Source organism: Adiantum capillus-veneris, chromosome 2 (genome assembly GCF_014529385.1).
Source record: "Adiantum capillus-veneris isolate H3 chromosome 2, ASM1452938v2, whole genome shotgun sequence".
NCBI classification, from domain to species: domain Eukaryota; kingdom Viridiplantae; phylum Streptophyta; class Polypodiopsida; order Polypodiales; family Pteridaceae; genus Adiantum; species Adiantum capillus-veneris.
The window spans coordinates 145,755,009-145,775,678 of record NC_140932.1 but is presented as its reverse complement, the minus strand read 5'-3'; the positions used below and the strand labels follow the sequence as shown (position 1 = coordinate 145,775,678).

Below are 20,670 nucleotides of genomic sequence, written 5' to 3'. Positions count from 1 at the left end.
TTGCAAGCAGGAGGTGGTCGGCATCAATATCCGCATCGACCTACATCACTCATTCGTCTTCAAAGCATCATCTATAGACCAAGTACACATATATATCATCAAATATATATATTGCAGTCTGCATTGCTACTTCTTGTGCTTGCCAAGTTCCAGGGGAGGTGTGGCCATACGACGGCTTGACACCACTGGCATGTATTGCAGATTGATGTACTGTGATTGTGGGTCTGCTAGTTGTGAGTCACGCTAGCAGACAGGCCGCCGCAGCGGTCATAGGACAGTGATTGGTCTATTGTAGGATGTATGCTAGTTCTAGGCAGTTTGCTAAGCCATCTGTGAGGGTCATGTGTGAGGTTTTTTGAAGCCAAGCACTGGGGGCTAGGTTACCCAGTGTGAGGTGGATTAGGTTGTTGGAGTTCCCCTCTACACGCATCCTCTTCAGCGACTTTTATCCCATAGGATGTATGACTTTGTGTAGACACTGGATTGCATCTTATGCGTCAGGCTGTTGAGGCATTGTTCAGGGTTCAGTCTTGAGACAGATACAGGTTTTGTCATCGCCCAGACAGGAGACAGTGTATGCTTACGGGATAGCATATTACAGAGATTCTTAGATTTGTCAGTAGTCAGCTATTTATGGTTGTTTTTTGAGCTATCTTTTGGTTTCCAGAGCTCAGTTTACAGGGGAGACTCTGTCAAAAAATTTTAAAATACTGACAGTTCCTGAGGAAAGGTGTTCATCTTGTTTTTTACAGCTTGTTTACTGGGTACCTCTAGAGGCCACTTTACAAGGGAAAATTTGTCGGATTTTTCGCAGAAGTAAATAGTTTGGCAGATATGGCGTCTTCTCAGAGTGAGACTCTTTACAACATAAAGAAGTTGGATGGCACAAACTTTCCATTCTGAAAGAAGCAGATTTGGCAGGTTTTGGTGCAGAAAAAACAAGTGAAGCCACTGAAGCTCAAAGGGGAGAGACCAGAAGGTATGGCTGAAGATGAGTGGGAAGAGCTTGACGAGTTAGCTTGTTCCACAATCATGCTGACACTGGCACTAATGAAAATGATGATAAAAAGTCAATTTTGTTAAACACTCCTATCAAAGAGGAGAAATTTATGGAGACTCTAACTGCACTTAAAGTTGGTAGAGAAGTGGCATATGAAGAATTGTTTGCCAATCTTATGTCTTATGGATAAACACGAGAGGAAGACTAGTGACTTGGACTCTTTTACAAAGGATTTCACTTCAAAGAATAAAATCATGGGATGCACATCTTGTAAAAGGTTAGGTCATAGATTAGAAATTGCTTCAAGAAGCTCAAGAAAGAACAAGGCCAACACCATGCACATTTGGTTTTTGCATAGCTTGAAGATAAAGTGGAGAAGGCCATGCAAGTGCAGGTTCTTGAAGACTCATCTAATAGTGAGAATTCTCGGGCTTATATGCAATAATCTTATTCCTACGTACCTTGTACACTTGTAGTGTTTGTTGAGTTTAAACGATGCCCATGTCTTTGACGTGTGGTAAGACCGACCATGCATTACTTCCCTTGAATTTTCCTGAGCTATACCTTGAGACCACTTTTGTATCATTCATCTCCCTAAAGGATTGGACTCAAGGGGGTTGTTAGGTCTATGAGTCTAATGTAGAATGTGTGTGGCCCAACCATTGCTTGTTCAGAACACATGCCTCTGATCCCATTGGCCGTGTATGGTTAGTTTATTTGAAGTTTGTTGGTGCTTCATCACCTTTGAGCCTATGATGTCCATGCCAACTTTGGACCATTTTAATGCACCAATCATCCTTTTGTTGAGTTTAGTGTCATCTCAATGGTTAGCTCCACCAATGAGTTGAAGGGGGGTTTATTAGTTCTATGGGATACTATCCTATGCTATCACCCTATGCCTGAGGTCATCCCTATGTGACATAGTCTCTGAGGTCACATTGCGTATCATTGTGGCTATATGATCCATCTCTTGTACATTCTTCATGGATTAGTTGAGTTAAGTTCCATCTCTTTTTCTTAGTCCTCTCTCTCTCTCTCTATCTCTCTCTCTCTCTCTCTCTCTCTCTCTCTCTCTCTCTCTCTCTCTCTCTCTCTCTCTCTATGTGTGTGTGTGTGTGTGTGTGTGTGTGTGTGTGTGTGTGTGTGTCATGGAGGCTTAAGAGTCGATCTTCCTGAGTTTCCTATAGGAAATCACTAAGGAGATTTTGGAAAGTTTGAAAGATCTTGGAAGAACGCTCTAGAAGACTCTAGAAGACGGCATCATCGCTTATGAAATCACTTGCATCATTGTTGATGTCATCCTTGTGTCATCATGTGCATCATCGTCTATGTCATCGCCTGCATCATTGCTTGTGTCATTGCTTGCATCATCGTTGATGTCATTGCCGCACACGTGCGCGTGCGTGCGTGCGTGTGTGTGTACACTTCCAATAGTTAGCAAGAAGAATATAAAACACTAGGCTTAGCACCTCAACCGAGTGCTAAGGTGGATATGATTTAACTAGAAGATTTTTCTACAGCTTTCAGTTTAGCTCTCAATGCTACAAAGTAGAATGAAGAACATCACTAGAATGTTGAATTTTTAGCTACTAACAAGACCTCAAAGCTTAGTTTTACTCCTAATTTTGAGAAGAATAAGAATAAAAAGCATACTTTCTTCTAAATACACATGCTTGATAGCCCTTTCATATCTCGTCATTAGATGCATATCCACACCAATCCTCAACGAGCTTAAAGTCCTGATCAAGTTTCTAATGGCTCCAAGAAGGTGAAGTGTTTTAAGTGTCTTCAATTTGTTCATTATGCTAATTAATGTCCAACCAACTTATATAAAGGCTATGGAAAATCTGATAACAACCGCATCAATGGTGCAACACTCAACCTAATTAATGAAGCTCCTTCAACACATTACAAAGCTAAACTTGAATGTGGTGAGGGGTATGCTCTTGACTATGATGATAATCAAAGAAATTATTCTGGTGCCTCTATCTCTCCTCATACTTTGCTCAATTGAAGGACATAATACAAGAGAAGACGTCGCAATTTTGCTTGTTGATGGTAGTAGCCACAATTTTTTATTGCACAACTTGCACATTAACTCTTTCTTCATTATGTCTCTTCACAATATAAGGCCTATTGTTTAGCCATTAGAACTGTAAAAAGCAAGTGGAACTTAAAATTTCTAATGCTAATTTTTCACAAACACACACGGTTCTTGGTCGCACCTATGCATAGAATTGATGTGATTTTGATTGTGCCATTTTGACACATGAATTTATCCTACCAATTGATTACAAAACATGTTATCTCACTCTTACATGCAATATTTTTTTTACATCCAAGCTATATTCAAGCATTAAAAAATTCCACTTCTATGTCACACACCAACTAAGAAGGCTAAAAATAGAATAAAACATACCTTGTGCTTGTTAACGAAGTGTCTGCTAAACCATAAAAGCCACACTATAATTTACACACACATTTGAAGTTTGTTTCATGCATGATTTGCCTCCTAGAGTGCCATCTTCACGATGTGAAGACGATAGGATAAATATCATTTTTGGTAATTAACCACTTTAAAGAGCACCTTATTGAGTAGAAATCCTACTGTACATAAGAAAATACAGACCCAACTTCAAGATTTTTTGGATAGGAGATTCATGGGGCTTAATAGCTCACTATGTGGGGTTCCAATACTTCTTATCAAGAGTGAAATGGAACCTTCTTTTTTACGTGTATTGACCATAGGGTTTAAATAAGATCACTATCAAGAAGAGATTTTCAATTCTAGGACTAGATGACACACTTGACTAATTGAAAGGGGCTATTGTTTTTTGTAAAATTGATTTTAAGATTAAGCATCATAAAGTCTAACTAATTAAAGAAGACTTTTACAAAATTGGATTTAAGACTGAAACAGGGCACTATGAATTTCTTGTCATGACGTTTGGTCTCACACTGATGAGCCTACTTTTTTCACATACATGATGAACATAACTTTTATTTATCATCAAGATTTTGTCATCGTGTTATTTGATGATATATTGGTCTTTAGTAAGTGTGAAAAAGAGCATAAAGAAACTTTAAGGCATGTGTTTGACTTACTTAAACAAAATCCATTGTACTCGAATATAGAGAAGAGTACTCCCTTTCAGTTTGACATCGAATACTCATGATGCATTCCTAAAGAAGACATTCATGTTGATCAAAAGAAGAGAGGAGCAACTAGGTCATGGGAAAGGCCTAAAAATTTGCATGAATTATGTTCTTTTCTAATTCTTTGCAGTTATTACACAGAAAGTTTGTTCGTAATTTTTCATACAAAGCTCGTTATTTGACTTTGCTATTGAGCAATACGTTTGGATTAAATAACATGAAAGTTCACTTAATGCACTCAAAACTATTTTTAATGATGCACCAATTTTGCAATTGCCTTGCTTTCATAGAACCATTTTTGGTTGTTGTATCTGACGCAAATGGAAAAGGTATCGACACAGTTCTCATGTAGGATAAGCATCCACTTGCAATTGCAAGTCGTATATCTAGAGCTTCCAAGTCCTAAACACAATATGTATGACAAAAGAATTGAAAGTTGTTTTTCATGCATTGAAAATCTAAAAGCATTATTTGATGGTTGCTGAATTCATTATAACATATATTGTCTCAACTTTTGATTGTGGACAATCATTATAAATGGATTGCTTTTATGCAAGGTTTTTGACCTACCATTCAATACCAGCCGAGTAAAGAGAATATTGTAGCTGATGCCTTGAGTAGTAGACCTTATATAATCATTTATCAACTACTAAGGGTTGAGAAGCTCACACTAGTTGTGGGCTCAACATGGGCATGGGTGTGATGACGGAAAAGGGCTTGATGATATGAGTGCTTTAACTTCCAAAATTGAGGAAAGAAGAAATGGAAAGCTCCATGTGGAGTGCTTACTTGGTATTAATCAACCCGCAAAAAATAAAGCAATTGGATACAACGAAAAAAGAGTTGGGGAGAGAGAGAGAGAGAGAGAGAGAGAGAGAGAGAGAGAGAGAGAGAGATTGATTCAGCAAGTGGAGTAGAAGGGGTACTTTGTCGAGAGCCTAGAGCCCAACCATCATTGCTGGGTCAATTTGGGATGCAAATCTATGGTGTTCACATAGCTCGGTGGCCTTGTGGTTCTCTTCATTCTTGGTCCTTTGTTTGTTCACAGCCAGCCCCCCCCCCCCCCCCCCCCCCCCCTTTTTCCCCCATCCTTTCATGATTTGGATCTCCTAGTAGGTTGAATTGTTGGTTCTTCATGCAACCATTTAGGTCATCGACTGTTGCGTTCGTGAGTGTAGTAGGAGAGGGAGCATTTTACCGAGGGAGGTGGATGGACGATTTGGGCCGTGCTGAAGGTGGCAAGGTTTGCAGTTAGAGGGTTGAGCTTGAGATGGAGGAAGAGGCTGAGGCGAGGGTAGAGGCATGTTCAAAGAATCTACGAGGCGCTTATCTAAAGTTTTAGGATTTTGGCTTTTCCAAATTAAATACATGATATCATTGGGTGTATAGCGCACATAATGGACTCAATTATTATTTTTCACTAGTAAAATATATTATAAAACATAAATGCACAAAGGTATAAGTAGGTAAGGTTGTTTTTGGAAAAAAGGATATCTTTGGAGATACACACAATCTCTCTCTTTGTGTCTCTTTGTGAATGCTTTATTATGGAAAATGTTGGCACCATGAATGCTGCAAGTTAGGGTTTCTCTCTCTCTCTCTCTCTCTCTCTCTCTCTCTCTCTCTCTCTCTCTCTCTCACGCACACGCGCGCACACACACACACACACAAAGTTTTCTAGCTCTGCGCAAGACGTTGATATGGGTGGGAGAACCTCAGCACTATATCTCATGAGCATGGGCAAGAGGGGATCAATGGTCCATGCCTTTTTCGAGGAGTGCGAGCATCATGGGCCGTCGATATTGTGGTGTACCTCGACTTTACCAATTTGTCCGAGTTTACTAAACTGACCCAAATTTACAATCAACGGGTTCATCATAGAAGAAACCCTCCCAATGCTTTCAACCAGCATGCACAGGTGAGGTTGTTAAGGTGTTAGGCTTGCAAAGGCGACGTCTAGGTTTGAATTCGGGGGAGGAGAGGGTGGGTGGGACGGGGCGCCCGAATTTACAAGTTTTATTGCACCCAAGTTTACCTATTTTCTTGAATGTACACAAAGCACATTGGATGGCTCAAATCACACCCGATCCCCAAAATGGGAATGGGCCATTGATCCCCTCGTGCCCATGCCCGTGTGAGATAGTGAGGAGGGTGGGAGAACTCAAGATCAGACTACTAGTATATGGTTGCTAGTCAAAGTGGAGATTGACATAAGAGGGATAACTCACATTGAGATGCTAATCAAGGATTGCAGAAAGAGGACATGGGTGGAGAATTCACGCGGTGAGACTGAACTTGATCCATCTGAGACTAGTATGTGACCCGCGCATTTCTGCGGCCAAGAAGAAGGTGTCCTTCAATTGAAGCAGCCATTGATCTCCTTCCATCCACAATGTAGGGTGTGGGGCTAGCTGTACATGAAGTAAGTGGGGGCTTGTGGGGGACTTCCGAGACTGCTGCAACGGTATTGGAGATGAAGCCAAAGGTACTCTCTCTCGTTGCTTAGGGAAGCCTCACACATGTGACCCCTGTTTGTGGACGGGTTGATTCATTGGGGCTGAATGCATGATCGAGTTTGGGGAGGGAGGGGCAGTCGTAGGACACATGACCATGTCAAAACCAACCACCATCGTTATCTCCCATGCCACTACCTCTGCCTCTGCTTCCAAACCCCCTAACCATGCCCATCTCTCCTCCTCCTCCTCCAATCCCAAGGACCCTCCATCTGACCCGACAGACTTTTCTCCGCCCAAGCTTCTCTCATCCCCTCTTCCCCTTCTCAGATCTTCCCTCCCTACACGGCTCCTACAAAGCTACTTACTGTCAGAAAAAAACCAGGCTCTAGTGTATTTTAATCGGCTAAAATTATAAAATCTCAGTTAGATTTTGAGTTTGCCTTTAAAAACACTAGGAAATTGACACAAGGTTCAGTGTAATTATCGGCAAAAGCTTAAAATTTTGGCCTAAAAACCAGGAGAATTTCAAGTTTGGAAAAAGCTTTAAATTTTTGACCTAAAAATTGGGAGAATTTCCTGTTTGCCCATATTTTCATTGATTATAGAAAACGTATTTTTCTAGCCCTGGAGCTACTCTTTGCTCATATCCAATCGTTGATCTTGCATTGCTCTAGGCAAGCCTCAAGGAACCCTCTCATTGTCAGAGAGTGAACTTTACAATTGGTAGCCATGCCAACTAACTCAGCTCCCTATCGATGATTCTCTCTCTCTCTCTCACGCGCTAGCTAACCTATGATCAATGTGAACCCCCTCCTCTCATGTGCCTTGACATCATGCCCACTATATTCTTTGTTAAGGGCCAAGGGTTATCTCTCTCTCTCTCTCTCTCTCTCTCCAAAGTTAGGGTGCATGTACAGTTGCCACATGGAACACAATAGGCCGGAGTGAATTATGTTAGGATTTAGGTGATGCTTGCGGTTGAACGTTAACCCATCCAATTTTTCTAGGGCAGGCTACATGATAATGGGCAACATTTATTTTTGGTTGCCATCTCTAGCAGACAACGCGTGAAGTTTTGTTGCACCCAAGTTTACCTATTTTCTTGAATGTACACAGAGCGCATCGAATGGCTCAAATCACACCTGATCCCCAAAATGGGCATGGGCCATTTATCCCCTCATGCCCATGCCGGTGTGAGATAGTGAGGAGGATGGGAGAACTCAAGATAAGACTACTAGTATATGGTTGCTAGTCAAAGTGGACATTGACATAAGAGGGATAACTCACATTGAGATGCTAATCAAGGATTGTAGAAAGAGTTGACATGGGTGGAGAATTCACGGTGAGACTAAACTTAATCCATATGAGACTAGTATGTGACCCGCGCGTTGCCGCGGCCAAGAAGAAGGCGTCCTTCAATTGAAGCAACCGTTGATCTCCTTCCATCCACAATGTAGGGTGTGGGGCTAGCTGTACATGAAGTAAGTGGGGGCTTGTGGGTGACTTTCGAGATTGTTGCAACGGTATTGGAGATGAAGCCAAAGGTTCTCTCTCTCGTTGCTTGGGGAAGCCTCACACACACGACCCCTGTTTGTGAATGGGTTGATTCATTGCGATTGAATGCATGATCGAGTTTGGGGAGGGAGGGGCAGTTGTAGGACACGTGGCCATGTCAAAACCAACCACCATGATATTTAGACTTCCCGTACCGCCACCCACCCCTCCTACACCTGAAACACTTGAATCTCCGCCCTTGTCAGTGACTCCCACTTGGCCACCATCGTTATCTCCCAAGCCACTACCTCTGCCTCTGCTTCCAAACCCCCTAACCATGCCCATGTCTCCTCCTCCTCCTCCTCCAATCCCAAGGACCCTCCGTCTGACTCGACAGACTTTTCTCCGCCCAAGCTTCTCCCATCCCCTCTTCCCCTTCTCAGATCTACCCTCCCTACACGGCTCCTACAAAGCTATTTAGTATCAGAGGAAAACCGGGCTCTAATGTATTTTAATTGGCTGAAATTGTAAAATCTCGGTTAGATTTTGAGCTTGCCTTTAAAAACACAAGGAAATTGACACAAGTTTCAATGTAATTATTAGCAAAAGCTTAAAATTTTGACCTAAAAACCAGGAGAATTTCAAGTTAGGCAAAAGCTTCAAATTTTGACCTAAAAATTGGGAGAATTTCCAGTTTGCCCTTATTTTCACTGATTAGGGAAAATGTATTTTTCTAGCCCTGGAGATACTCTTTGCTTGCATCCAATCGTCGATCTTGCATGGCTCTAGGCAAGCCTCAAGGAAACCCTCTCATTGGTGGAGATTGAACTTTACAATTGGTAGCCATGCCAACTGACTCAGCTCCCTATCGATGATTCTCTCTCTCTCTCTCTCTCTCTCTCTCTCTCTCTCTCTCTCTCTCTTTCTCTCTCCACACACACGCGCTAGCTAACCTGTGATCAGCGTGAACCCCCTCCTCTCATGCGCCTTGACGTCATGCCCACTATATTCTTTGTCACGGGCCAAGGGTAATCTCTCTCTCTCTCTCTCTCTCTCTCTCTCTCTCTCTCTCTCTCTACAAAGTTAGGGTGCATGTACAATTGGCACATGGAACACAATAGGCGGGGGTGAACTATGTTAGGCTTCAGGTGATGCTTGCAGTTGAACGCTAACCCATCCAATTTTTCTAGGGTAGGCTACATGATAATGGGCAACATTTATTTTTGGTTGCCATCTCTAGCGGACAACGCGTGAAGTTAAAAAACAATGTATTTTCTTTTGATTGAATAGGCTAGAAAAGAAGTTATGTGACTTTTTGTGTCTGCAATCATGTATTCATGATTGAGAATGTGGGTGCATGATTGTTTGTTTTCATGCATGTGGCTTTTTTTGCATGAAATTGGAATTTGTGCATTATTGATGCACAAAGAATGGCCGAAATTGGAAAATAATGCTTTTTATATTGTTAATTAGAAAATGATTGCTTTGATGTAAACTTTTTTTTGCATGGAAGCTTACTTCGTTACCCAAATGTGATCCCCGCCTTGTGAGAGGCATGGTCCATGCTCTCGATTGCCCATCCCTCCGTGCGAGATGCACTATCTGCACTCCTGAATGCACTGCTTGAGTGCCACCAATGTAGAGCTTTCTTTGTGTCAAGTTTCCAAGAGCCCGAGAGAAGTGTGAAAAATATATCTCCCTCTACAAAATTGGCGAGAGCAGTGCTCAAAATCGGTTGACAAATTTTGAGATTTAATTTGACAGTGAAAAATCCTACAAAATTTAGTGTACAATCTATAAAGCTAGTCAATTTACCTTTTTTTAGGAGTCTCTCTCTCTCTCTCTCTCACACACACACACACACACACACACACAGACAATCTGGAAGATGCTATCTTTCTACCAATCCACCACACTTGCAGGGGAAAGGCTAGCATCATACCATTTTTGCTACAACATAGTGTAAAAGCGGTAACTGCACACACACACACACACACACAAAGAGAGAGAGAGAGAGAGAGAGAGAGAGAGAGAGAGAGAGAGAGAGAGAGAGAGAGAGAGATTGTGGCAGCCCAATTGCAGTTTAGCAGTTGCCTGCTCAGCAAGCTACTCACAACTTATCTCTCACACACACACACACACACAATAGCTTCCCTTGTGAACCCACCTGCTTGAAATGCGTAGACACACACAAATGGTGTTCGAACTGCGCATACAACACAGGTTTTGATTTTTCAAAAGCATGTGTATCTCTTTCTCTCACTGTCTCACACAGAAAGAGGCATTCGAAAGCCTGATATTCGTGCACAGGGGTGGGTGTGGCAAATAGAATTCGAGAGAGAGGGGGGAAGGGGAGGCACACACGACGGTGCAAAACCTCTCTCGCCCTCTCTCAGAACTGTAATGTGGCGCGTCTCTCTCTTTCTCTCTCAGTTCTTCACTCACACACAGAGGTCTGAGTGTGCACGTTCACGGAGCAACTTATCGACATGTGACATAACTCGTTGCTCGTTATTTTTTCAAGCTGCATAAAGAACTAGAATAAATGTACGCAGAGATAGAGATTAGAGAGGAAGGAAGAGTTTTTTTTTTTTTTTGGGGGGGGGGGGGGGGGGAGGGGAAGACAAGGAATTTTAAGACAATAATTCAATTTGTTTGAAATAGACCCAATAGTAATTTGACGAAGAGACTATACAAAAAGGCTAAGAACATAAGAATAGTTATGCCTTTGCCTTTACAAAAAAGGGATGAGAACATAAGCGTTAGACTCACCTTTAGAAGTCCTTGAAGGACAAGGTTGAAGGTGGTACCTACCTTCGTATAGGATTCTTAGGATAGAAGGGGGACGGCGATACCTATGGTATGGTCTCCGATACACTATCCATCTACAATGAATGATCAATGAAATGTTGATAGGATTGATGAGCAAAAACACCGTCACTTGCATGACTCATCATCAGCTCTTCCTCAAACACAGCTCCCTCTCTCTCTTCTCTCCCCCTCCAGCCCTCCTCTCTCACAGCTCGCTGGTCTCTGGTTGAAGATTTTATTTTTTTGCTTTGGTGCATCCGAAGATCCACGTTCTCTCATTCCATCACGCAGATCCTCTTGATTTCTCGTCGTTCTTACTTACAGCAGTCCCGACTATGTAGTAGCGACATACCGATTCTCTCTCTCTCTCTCTCTCTCTCTCTCTCTGTCGCGCGTGCGCGCGCGCCGCCCACATTGGCACACGCACAGCATAATATGCACCTCACAGAACAGATTCAGATTCCTACTCTAGTTTTCACTGTATCTTTGTCTGCTCCCACCTCTCTTTCACATCCAAACACACGAGCCACGCATTCCTACAATCATCTTTATTTCTCCAGGCTGCTTTCACATGTCTCATTCTATGCGAGTACACAAATAGATTGCAGCTGTGGCATCTCTCTCTCTCTCTCTCTCTCTCTCTCTCTCTCTCTCTGCGTGCTTGAACTCTGACGTTATTCTTCAACTATCGACATGAACTCAGAAGTATGATTTGGCTATTAGATTCGTTCAAACGGCTTCGAAGGGAGGATTGTTGGGCTGCACCGTCTCAAGTTGCCCTCATGGGTTCCATGGCATTTAGATCTCAGAACAGATTATTACCCAACATAATGTATCAACCTGACCGATGCCCACACAAAGCAGCAGAACCGGCACTGATTTTGTAGAGAGTTTCCACCCACAACATTATAATGAGCAGCAGCATGAACTTGGCTATCACCATTTTTGGCTTTGTCCTCAGTGCTCTCTTTCTTATGGTCATCTGCTGCCGCCTCCTCTGCTCTCGCTCCCGGCAAAATGGCCATCCTCTCGACATGTTTCAAAGTGACTCGCGCAGCATGGTTAGCTTTGTTCCTCTGGTTTCTTCGTAATTTTCTTCTCTTCTCTTTTAGCTTCTAAGGGGGAAAATACTAGGATGCAAGGCATGAGGATGCGTCCAAAGAGAGAGAGAGAGAGAGAGAGAGAGAGAGAGAGAGAGAGAGAGAGTCATGGCGGTTGGATTTTAATTTGTTTTTGGATCCATGCTTTCCTGTTAAAGTCCATATGTCAGAACAGAACAACGAATGTTCTCCTGTTCTAGTATGATGAATTTATTAAAGTGCATGGAAACCTTGAATTAACATTGCCAATAGTTTGGAAGGGAATTGGTTCATTTCTATGTACTTGTTGCCCATGGGTGCTATCCTCATTCTATTTGGAGTAGAGAAAAAAAGGACTTCTAGAACTGGTGTGTCAAACCCCAATCACAGGTAGAAAGTTCATCTTGCAACTCATGTGATGCTATGTCACAAAGTGATGACGTGGCATGCTTGCACTAGGCTTGAAGAGAGTCAGAAGAGTAGCGCAGAACCAGTACCAAAGTGAAAGACTCAACTTTGAGCACAGATGCTCACAAATCGCGCTGTGATTTACGGGCGCTGACAGGGTTGACTGTATGACGGATCTTGATGTGCCTGATGATAAGGCAACGTACAGTCGAGTAAATCGGGTGCTGATGTGTTTGATTTAGCGCTGAGATGCTTTTCAAGGCCAATTATTGGAAGCAGATAATTATTTTGCCTTTGAGTAACAATTAAAGATATCTGTTGATTTTATGTGCTTTTAATGCTTGCAAAAATAAGTTGCTGTTGGTCTTTTTGGGAATCAGGGCTTATAAAATGAAGTTCATGGTATGTAAAATAAGTAGTAAGGGGAGAAGTGAGAGATAGAGAGACATTGACCACTCACCATATAGATGAAGAAAAAGACTTGTACACTTCTATTTCTAGAGGCTTTTATAGCCAAGGTCACATAGGTACAACAGATAATCGATGATGTCGGAATACCATAGAAGTGGTTTCCATAAGTAGGTTTCGAAGAGAGAGAAGTGAGAGATAGAGAGACATCGACCACTCAACATATGGATGAAGATAATGACTTATACACTTCTATTTCTAGAAGCTCTTATAGCCAAGGTTACATAAATGATCACATAATTGTTGATGTTGGAATACCATAGAGGTGGTTTTCATAAGTAAGCTTTGAGTATTCTTAGGATACATATTTTGCAGGTAGACGTCCAGGTATATTTTTAAGTTGCATAGCGGGCATGTAAACTTCACATTGTGAAGTTTTTGTCCGAGTTACGAACATATTGTGCTAATTCTTTCTATCTTTTGTGGTGCGTATGCCCCATCAACTACCTCATTTTCGTACTAATTTTCCCGATTTAATGCTTCTTTTAGTGTTAGGCTTCATTATGGCTGAGTCTGCCCTTGATCTCCGGAGCCATGAGGGAAACTCAGTATGCGGAACTTTGTGTTGATGTATGCTCATGTGTGCGTGTTATGTGTTGTGTTTGGGAGCATATGTTAGTACATAGTTCTACACCCACTATTGGGCATTGACGATGTTAGTGGGGATGTCGTGGTATTTAGTCAATACTATGCATGATGGAGTTGATGGTTATATTGTCTTGTGGGTGACTACCATGGGTCTATTCCTTGCACTTTCTTTTAAGGGTGAATCTAGTCTTCTCCTGTATTTTCGCAGGTAGGCATGTAGAGTTGTCACTGGAGCTTCATTTTTAGGGGGTGAGATTTGAGTTTTCCCATCATGCCATGGTATCTGTTGGATATCCAAAGCATAGTTACCCGGAACGGGAAATCGGAACGGGGAATGAAGAACGGTAACATGCATGAAATGCGATTCCCTGTTTCAGATACTCACATTTGAAACACGGAATGGAGATCCGGAACGGGAAGTTGGGATGGGAACGGGGACCTGAAAATGGCCATTCCCTGGCAGATAGGATGAACAAGGAATTTTTTGCTATGCTCAGAGAGCGGCCAGCCGGCTCCTCCGTTCGAAACTTTGCAATTCATTTGTCTGAAACCTTTTGAAACGCCACGTGGCAATCGTTTCGAAGATCTTGAAATGTTTCTGAATAGGAAATGTGTTTGTGAAGGTCATGTGGTGTTTCGATGTTTCCCACATTTAAAGGGGGCATTTTGGGGTGTTTCCTGCAACTATGGTTTGGATGCATATACTTGCCCAGGGGAGGATGGGCTCACTTGAGGCTTCTTCTTGACACATTGGGATGCATTGCATGGGCGGTTGTTGAGAGGATGTCAGGATATATTTACGTTTGGACATATATTTGTGTTTAGGTCATCTGTTTCATATCTTATTCCCAAAGGAGGAGACACCACTTTATCTTCTGTCGTGGAGGCCGATCCCCTTCTCCCTTCGGTGTATAAGATTTTGGCCAAGATGAATAATGCCAGATTGTGCCCATTCTTATAGGATCTTATTCATGGCTCGAAGGCATGATTTGTTCAGGACAGATGCACTCTGCTTTGTTTTCATCAAGCAATAGAGTGGGCAAGATCCACTCGGACTCCTCTGGCACTACTTCTTGATTTTGAGAAGGCATACGATGGAATTAAGTGGCCGGTGGGCCTTCTTGGAGGGCCCATTGCTCCGGATGGGGTTTGTGTAGGCTTGGATTAGAGGTGTTTTTGCTCTATACTGCTCGGCAACGAGTGCAGTGAGTATTGGAGGCTTCATTGGGTGCAGATTTAGATATGTGGGATAGGGTTGCTTAGTAGCACCATACTTATTTTTACTTGTGGCAGAGTTTTTCTCGGAGCTTATTAGTCTACTTCCAGAGGTTTGATTGACTATGCCTTTAGCAGAGGCACCAAATTTGTAGATCAGGAGTCTGCCAATGATACCCTATTGTTCTTGCAATATATGCCTCGCATTTTGAATGTGACTCCCCTATTTTGCAATCCTTGTGAAGGAAGCTATGTCATAGGTCCTCTCAGCTCCTCTTATAGAAGGAAAACATATTATAAGTGGATGTAAATAAGCAAAAGGGTTATGAATTTTTGAGTCCTTTTTCTATTAAGTTGTAATCTTTGAGGTGTTGTTGCTATGCGGGAGCATGTGGGTTGGTGGGCTTACTTTGATGAGAAGGGGATTTCCATCTTAGTCAAGCACCTCCTACTACTTTTTACTGTGGCCCTCCCATAGGATGGTTCTTGTCATATCTCCATCCTTTTCAATTATTAGGACCCCATATTACCACATTCTCCTTGGTAGCCGGTTAGAGTAGTTGGTGCCAAGGGGAAGAGACATTGTATAGACCCTTATTTTCCAGCAAAGGAGGCTTCATCCTTGTGGTTATGGGTATGGATCTCTTAGCTTTATTAGGATCGAGGGGAGTGGTGTCACAAAGTGATGACGTGGTGGATAGTAGAAACCCTGATTTCTGCCAGAAACCCTAATTTTCGGAAATCGTGGAGGTTTTTTTAATTTTTATTTTATTTTATTTATATCTATAATTATAATGATGAGCGACGCGAATCTTGCTTTTCTCTACGCAATGAGAAAGAGAGAATGCTTTTGCTTTCAAGTTTTGACTCTCTGTGAGAGAGAGAGAGCAGTTGCTTTTGACTTGAAGCTTTTGGGGCTCTGCTTTTGGGCATCCCTTGTAACCTTTAAATTAGTGGTGAGGGCTTCACTTCTCAGAGCATTTGGACGCAGAGTCTGAGAGTGAAACCCTAGCCACTCTCTTCTACTTTGATCTGATTAATATAAAAAGAAATATTGAAAGGGGCGCTAGTCTTTGGGGCCAATATCTCTAGGCACGGAACTCCGTTGGGCGAGTGTACATCTATTGTGATCTGTGACTTGTTTTGAAGTGGTTATTTGGTGCTGTCGCGGTTTTCTTGACTTGGAGTGTCCAAGTCTGTTATAGTGGTATGAGAGCACGGCCTATTTCTCTTCTACGGAAATCCGATCCCCAATTTTTGCAGCACCTATGGCTTCAGGCAGCAATGATCAGTCGACTCCCTTTGCATTTGGAGATGCGGGCAGGGATCACAACGAAGATTCCAACACGGAGTATGGCCCGCCTAGGCCTACTCAGGCGGAGCAGCAAGAGATGGAGCGTCGTCAATTGATCGGCGATGCAACAGAGATGATGCTCAGTTTTGCGAAGGATCGGAAATTGGCAAAATATATGAGCGAGACTTCTTTTCAGAAAGTGCATGCACAGTGGCAGAAAACCACTACACCACCCTCGAAATCTGCTTTCAAGAAACCTTCTGATCCCAAACAATATTCAGAGAAGGAACTAGAAGAGGTGGTTGATGCACGGATTGCTCAGCTTTTTGACGCACAGAAGAAAGCCAAAAAGCATGGCAGAAAGCAAAATAAAAGCACTGACTTTCCAGGTTATTTGGGTCGTCAGTCGACTTTTGACAAGGCAAAGAAGCAGAAGAAGTGTGTTCAATTTGAAGGAGTACCCAGTTCTTGTTCTTCTTCTTCTTTTGACAGTTCTTCTAGCTCCTTGAATTCGAGCGAAGAAGACATAAAAGGTAAAAAGCGAAGCAAGAAGCAACGCTTCGGAAAGGGCAAGAGAAAGGCAAAGAAGGCTAAATCTCGCCCAGAGACTGACAGTTCTACCGAGGACTCGTCTACAGACAGCTCAGATTCCGATGACGGAAACTTTTATGCGAACAAGAAGAATGTTTACAAAGCCAACCAATATGACTTTCTCGAAGATAAAAGCAAGAAAGTCCGAGAGTTTAAGGAAGGTGGCCACTCGATCAAGTTTGATACTTTCTTAGGATACTCAGATGCTTCGAAGGCTTTGTCTTTTATACAGCAGTTTGATATCGCTTTCGCGGGAGGACGCTATTCAAAGCACTCCAAGATTCGGAGAGCTACCTCTTACTTTAAGGGGAATGCTCGTACTTGGTGGTCCACTCTTCTTTTAAACAAGACTGCGCCAGTTAAATGGTTGAAATTTAAGAAGCTTTTTATTTCTTCTTGGTTGACGCAAGAATATGAACGAGATGTACGAGCTGCTTGGAACAATCTTCGGATGACCAAGAAAGATACAATCAATGCTTATTGTGAAAGATTCTGGAGCTCTTTTCTACCCGAACAGATTGAGCGGTTTACCTTGGGCCTACCTACAGAGATCCGAGATCACTGCTTGGAACCGAAGTCAGCTTCTATTCAGGAGTTGATGAGTCATGCGAAGCGGGGCTTTGCCATTCACTCTGGCAGTCTGACCTACCCCACAGATGAGGCCATGACACAACGAGCTGAACAGATTTTTGGGAATGAAAGTACAAAGAAAAAGAGCAACCCAGAGAAAAAGGATGCACGACCCAAGCTTACTCCTGAGGAGAGAGCTCGCTTCATTAGAGAGGGGAAGTGCTTTGGATGCGGGGAACATGGACATATCTCTGCGAAGTGCCCTAAAAAGGCACAGAAAGAACAGAATGATAAGAACGACGACAAGCCTGAAAGTTCGAGAGCAGCTGAGGAACGTGGCAGAAAAAGCAGATAGAAAAATAGAACCGGTACCACATGGCGTGGAACCTGCACCGAATCTAATGAATGAAAGTACAAACTTTGCCGCTTTTGGGGCAAAGTGAAGGATCAGGAGGCTCTTTTGAAGGAGCCAAGGCCAAGTTCTTTTCACTTGGAATTGGCGTCTCGATTTGGAAATTATGCCCGACAGACTGACGCCACAGGCGGAGGTAGTTCGACTGGCATCCGGATGGGATGTTGCCATTACACCGAGCATTGGCAAACTTCGTTTGCAATGACAAGGGTGTTCAAGGCACACGAGTGACGTTCTACTCAGGATCCCATGGTACCACAAGAACTACGCCGTGGTTGACTACCGGGCCGAGAAAGCGACTTTGATAAATGAAGGGCTTAGAGATTGTACTTGATGAACTTCAATTTCTTACTCATTCTTTTGGGAGAGAACTGAACGATGGATAAAGGTTGAATATGTTTTGATCTGATCAAAAGAACGCCAAGATTTTTCTCCACACTCATGCCGATTGCTTTTTAGAGAACCTGAAGATCAAACCATTGATCTGATACCTAGAAGCACGCCACCGAATCGGCCACCTTACCGTGTGAGCCGAGTACAAAATGAAAAGATTATAAACCCACTGAAAGACCTCTTGGAAAAGGGTCTAGTCCAGCATAGTACTTCACCGTATTGCTCTCCACTGTTGTTGGATTTGAAGAAAGACGGATCTTGCAGAATGTGCATTGATTATAGAGCTCTCAACAAAATCACCATCAAGAACAGATTTCCGATTCCTAGGATCGATGATATACTCGATAGGTTACAGGGATCCTCGTGCTTTAGCAGGATTGATCTGAAGAGTGGATATCATTAGATGCGAATCGCGTCGGAAGACGTCTACAAGACAGCTTTTCGGACGACTTTTGGGTTATTTGAGTTTTTGGTGATGCCTTTTGGCTTAACCAATGCTCTTGCGACATTTAACTGGATGATGGACAAGATTTTTTCGAGAGTACAGGCTATTTGTTGGCACTTTCTTTGACAACGTCATTGTTTTATCCAAGAATGAGGCAGAACACAGAGATCATCTGCTTCAAGTCTTTCAGGCATTACGAGATCACACGTTAGTGATTAATGCAAAGAAAAGTGAATTTTTCCTACCAGAGATACACTTTTTGGGACACATTGTGTCAGCAGGCAACAGGAGTGCAAATGGACCCGGCCAAGATAGAGACTATCCGTGATTGGCCCGATTTGAGGAATGTCCATGAAGTTAGAAGCTTCTTGGGACTATGTTCGTACTACAGGCGGTTCATATGAAAGTTTGCAGAGGTTGCTTCCCCTTTGCATATCTTGACACAGAAAGGAGTCCCTTTCTCGTGGGGATATACAGAAGTGACTGCCTTTCATACATTGAAAGAGAAATTGACTACGGGACCAGTTTTGACTTTGCCGGACTTGCAAAGTCATTTGAAGTATATTGTGATGCTTGTGGTCGTAGTCTGGGTGCGGTCTTGATGCAAGAAGGCCATGTCATTGCTTACGAGAGCCGATTGTTCTCTAGGCCGGAGATGACAACACAGATATAGGAAGGCATAGGGATTGTTAAAGCCTTTACTCATACCCACCCGCCCCTGGAAAAGTATTGAAATGGATTTCATTTTTTATCTCTCGAGAACACAAAATGATCACGATGATTTTCCGATTGCATGTTACGTCTGAGACGATTGTCTCCGATAGAGACCCCAGATTTATGAGTTTGTTTTGGAAGGCAATTTGGGAGAACATTGGCACGTAGTTGCAGTTCTCGTCATTGTTCCACTTGCAGACTGACGGGCAATTCGAGATTGTCAATTCAGTGATTTTAGATTTATTGAAGTCTTGTATCGCGGATCAGAAGACACAATGAGAAAAGAACTTACCTTTGGTGGAATTTGCCTACAATAACACGATACACTCTTCGACGGGGAAGACGCCATGTGAGATTGTTGAAAGTGCTGCGAAGGTTCCATCCTTCCTGAGCACGAAAGATTAGATATTTGAAGCGGATGAATATTCGCGAGATTTGGATATGGCTTTTGCCAAGGTTCGCGCGACTTTGCAGGAGTCTCAAGAACGATAGAAAAAGGCAGTGGATCGCCATCGTCGCGACTTGAAATTGAAGGAGGATGATTGGGTGCTCTTACGTTTTGAGAAGGCATGCCAACAAAAGAAAAAGGGAAAGTAGAGGCTTTTTCCAAAGCTTAGTATGCGATACTACGGACCTTTCCAGATCACTGACAAGATAAATGATGTCTCCTTCCGATTGAAACTGCCAGATACTTGGAGGATTCACAATGCATTGCATGTGAGTCTCTTGAAACCTGTGAAGGGTGATGTGCTTGATGATGGGGAGCCTGATGAGCAACTCGAAGTGGAAGAAAACGAGGAGATCCTTGTTCCTGAACAGATTTTGGCACATAACGATACGAAGAAAGGTAAAGTCCGAAGGCGGTTCTTGGTTAAGTTCAAGAGCTTTCCTGCATTTGATGCGAAGTGGATGGAGGAGGAGGACCTAGCAGATACTCCTCGGATTGTGAAACTTTACCTCGATGTTTTGGTTTAGCATAGTCTACTCCAAACAAAACCCAGAATTCAGCTTGGCCGGAGATCTGGTGCAGTGGGATGCACAAGAGGGGAGTCACTCCGCTCCCTTGTCAACATATGCCTCGATTTGGATACTAAAGTCACTGATGTCTCTTTGAGCTTCAGGGATACTGATAGCTGACAGTATTCTGCTGGATGACTTTATGAAATGGAATTCCTGATAATGATACTGATTTGTTTCTTCACTTCTTTTGAGTGCAAGAACTGATAGACGAAATGATTGCAGCATTTTGGTCTACTTGATCTGGAATAGACATGGTTGCAATAGGGGTTAGTCAATCGGACATCGATGAGGTCCCTTTGGACCTAGATGTGATTGCTAGCTACATTGCTGATAAATCATGCTCTAAGATCTGAATGAATGTTGAATGTCATGTGATGTCCTGTGATGTGACTGTCGATTTTGTACATGTGCTAGATGTGTGTTCCTAGTACGTAGGTACTAACAGTCAGTGTCTGCTAAGACGGTTTATGGCTTTTGTCGGTTTTGCAGGTGTAATCGCGATCGATTACAATGCTTTCAAGAGGGGGGTATGTCACAAAGTGATGACGTGGTGGAC

General features: G+C 42.7%; 1 protein-coding gene across 1 annotated transcript in view; it reads left to right on the top strand.

Annotated features, from left to right (window-relative positions):
- Positions 1 to 10,999: 10,999 nt before the first annotated feature.
- LOC147463806 (uncharacterized) overlaps positions 11,000 to 20,670 on the top strand; it is a 33,794-nt gene continuing 24,123 nt past the window's right edge. Inside the window, exon 1 of the mRNA XM_086491245.1 lies at positions 11,000 to 11,978. Within this exon, the coding sequence (XP_086347371.1) occupies positions 11,829 to 11,978 (150 nt within the window). The 5' untranslated portion in view covers positions 11,000 to 11,828. The remainder of the gene's footprint in view (positions 11,979 to 20,670) is intronic.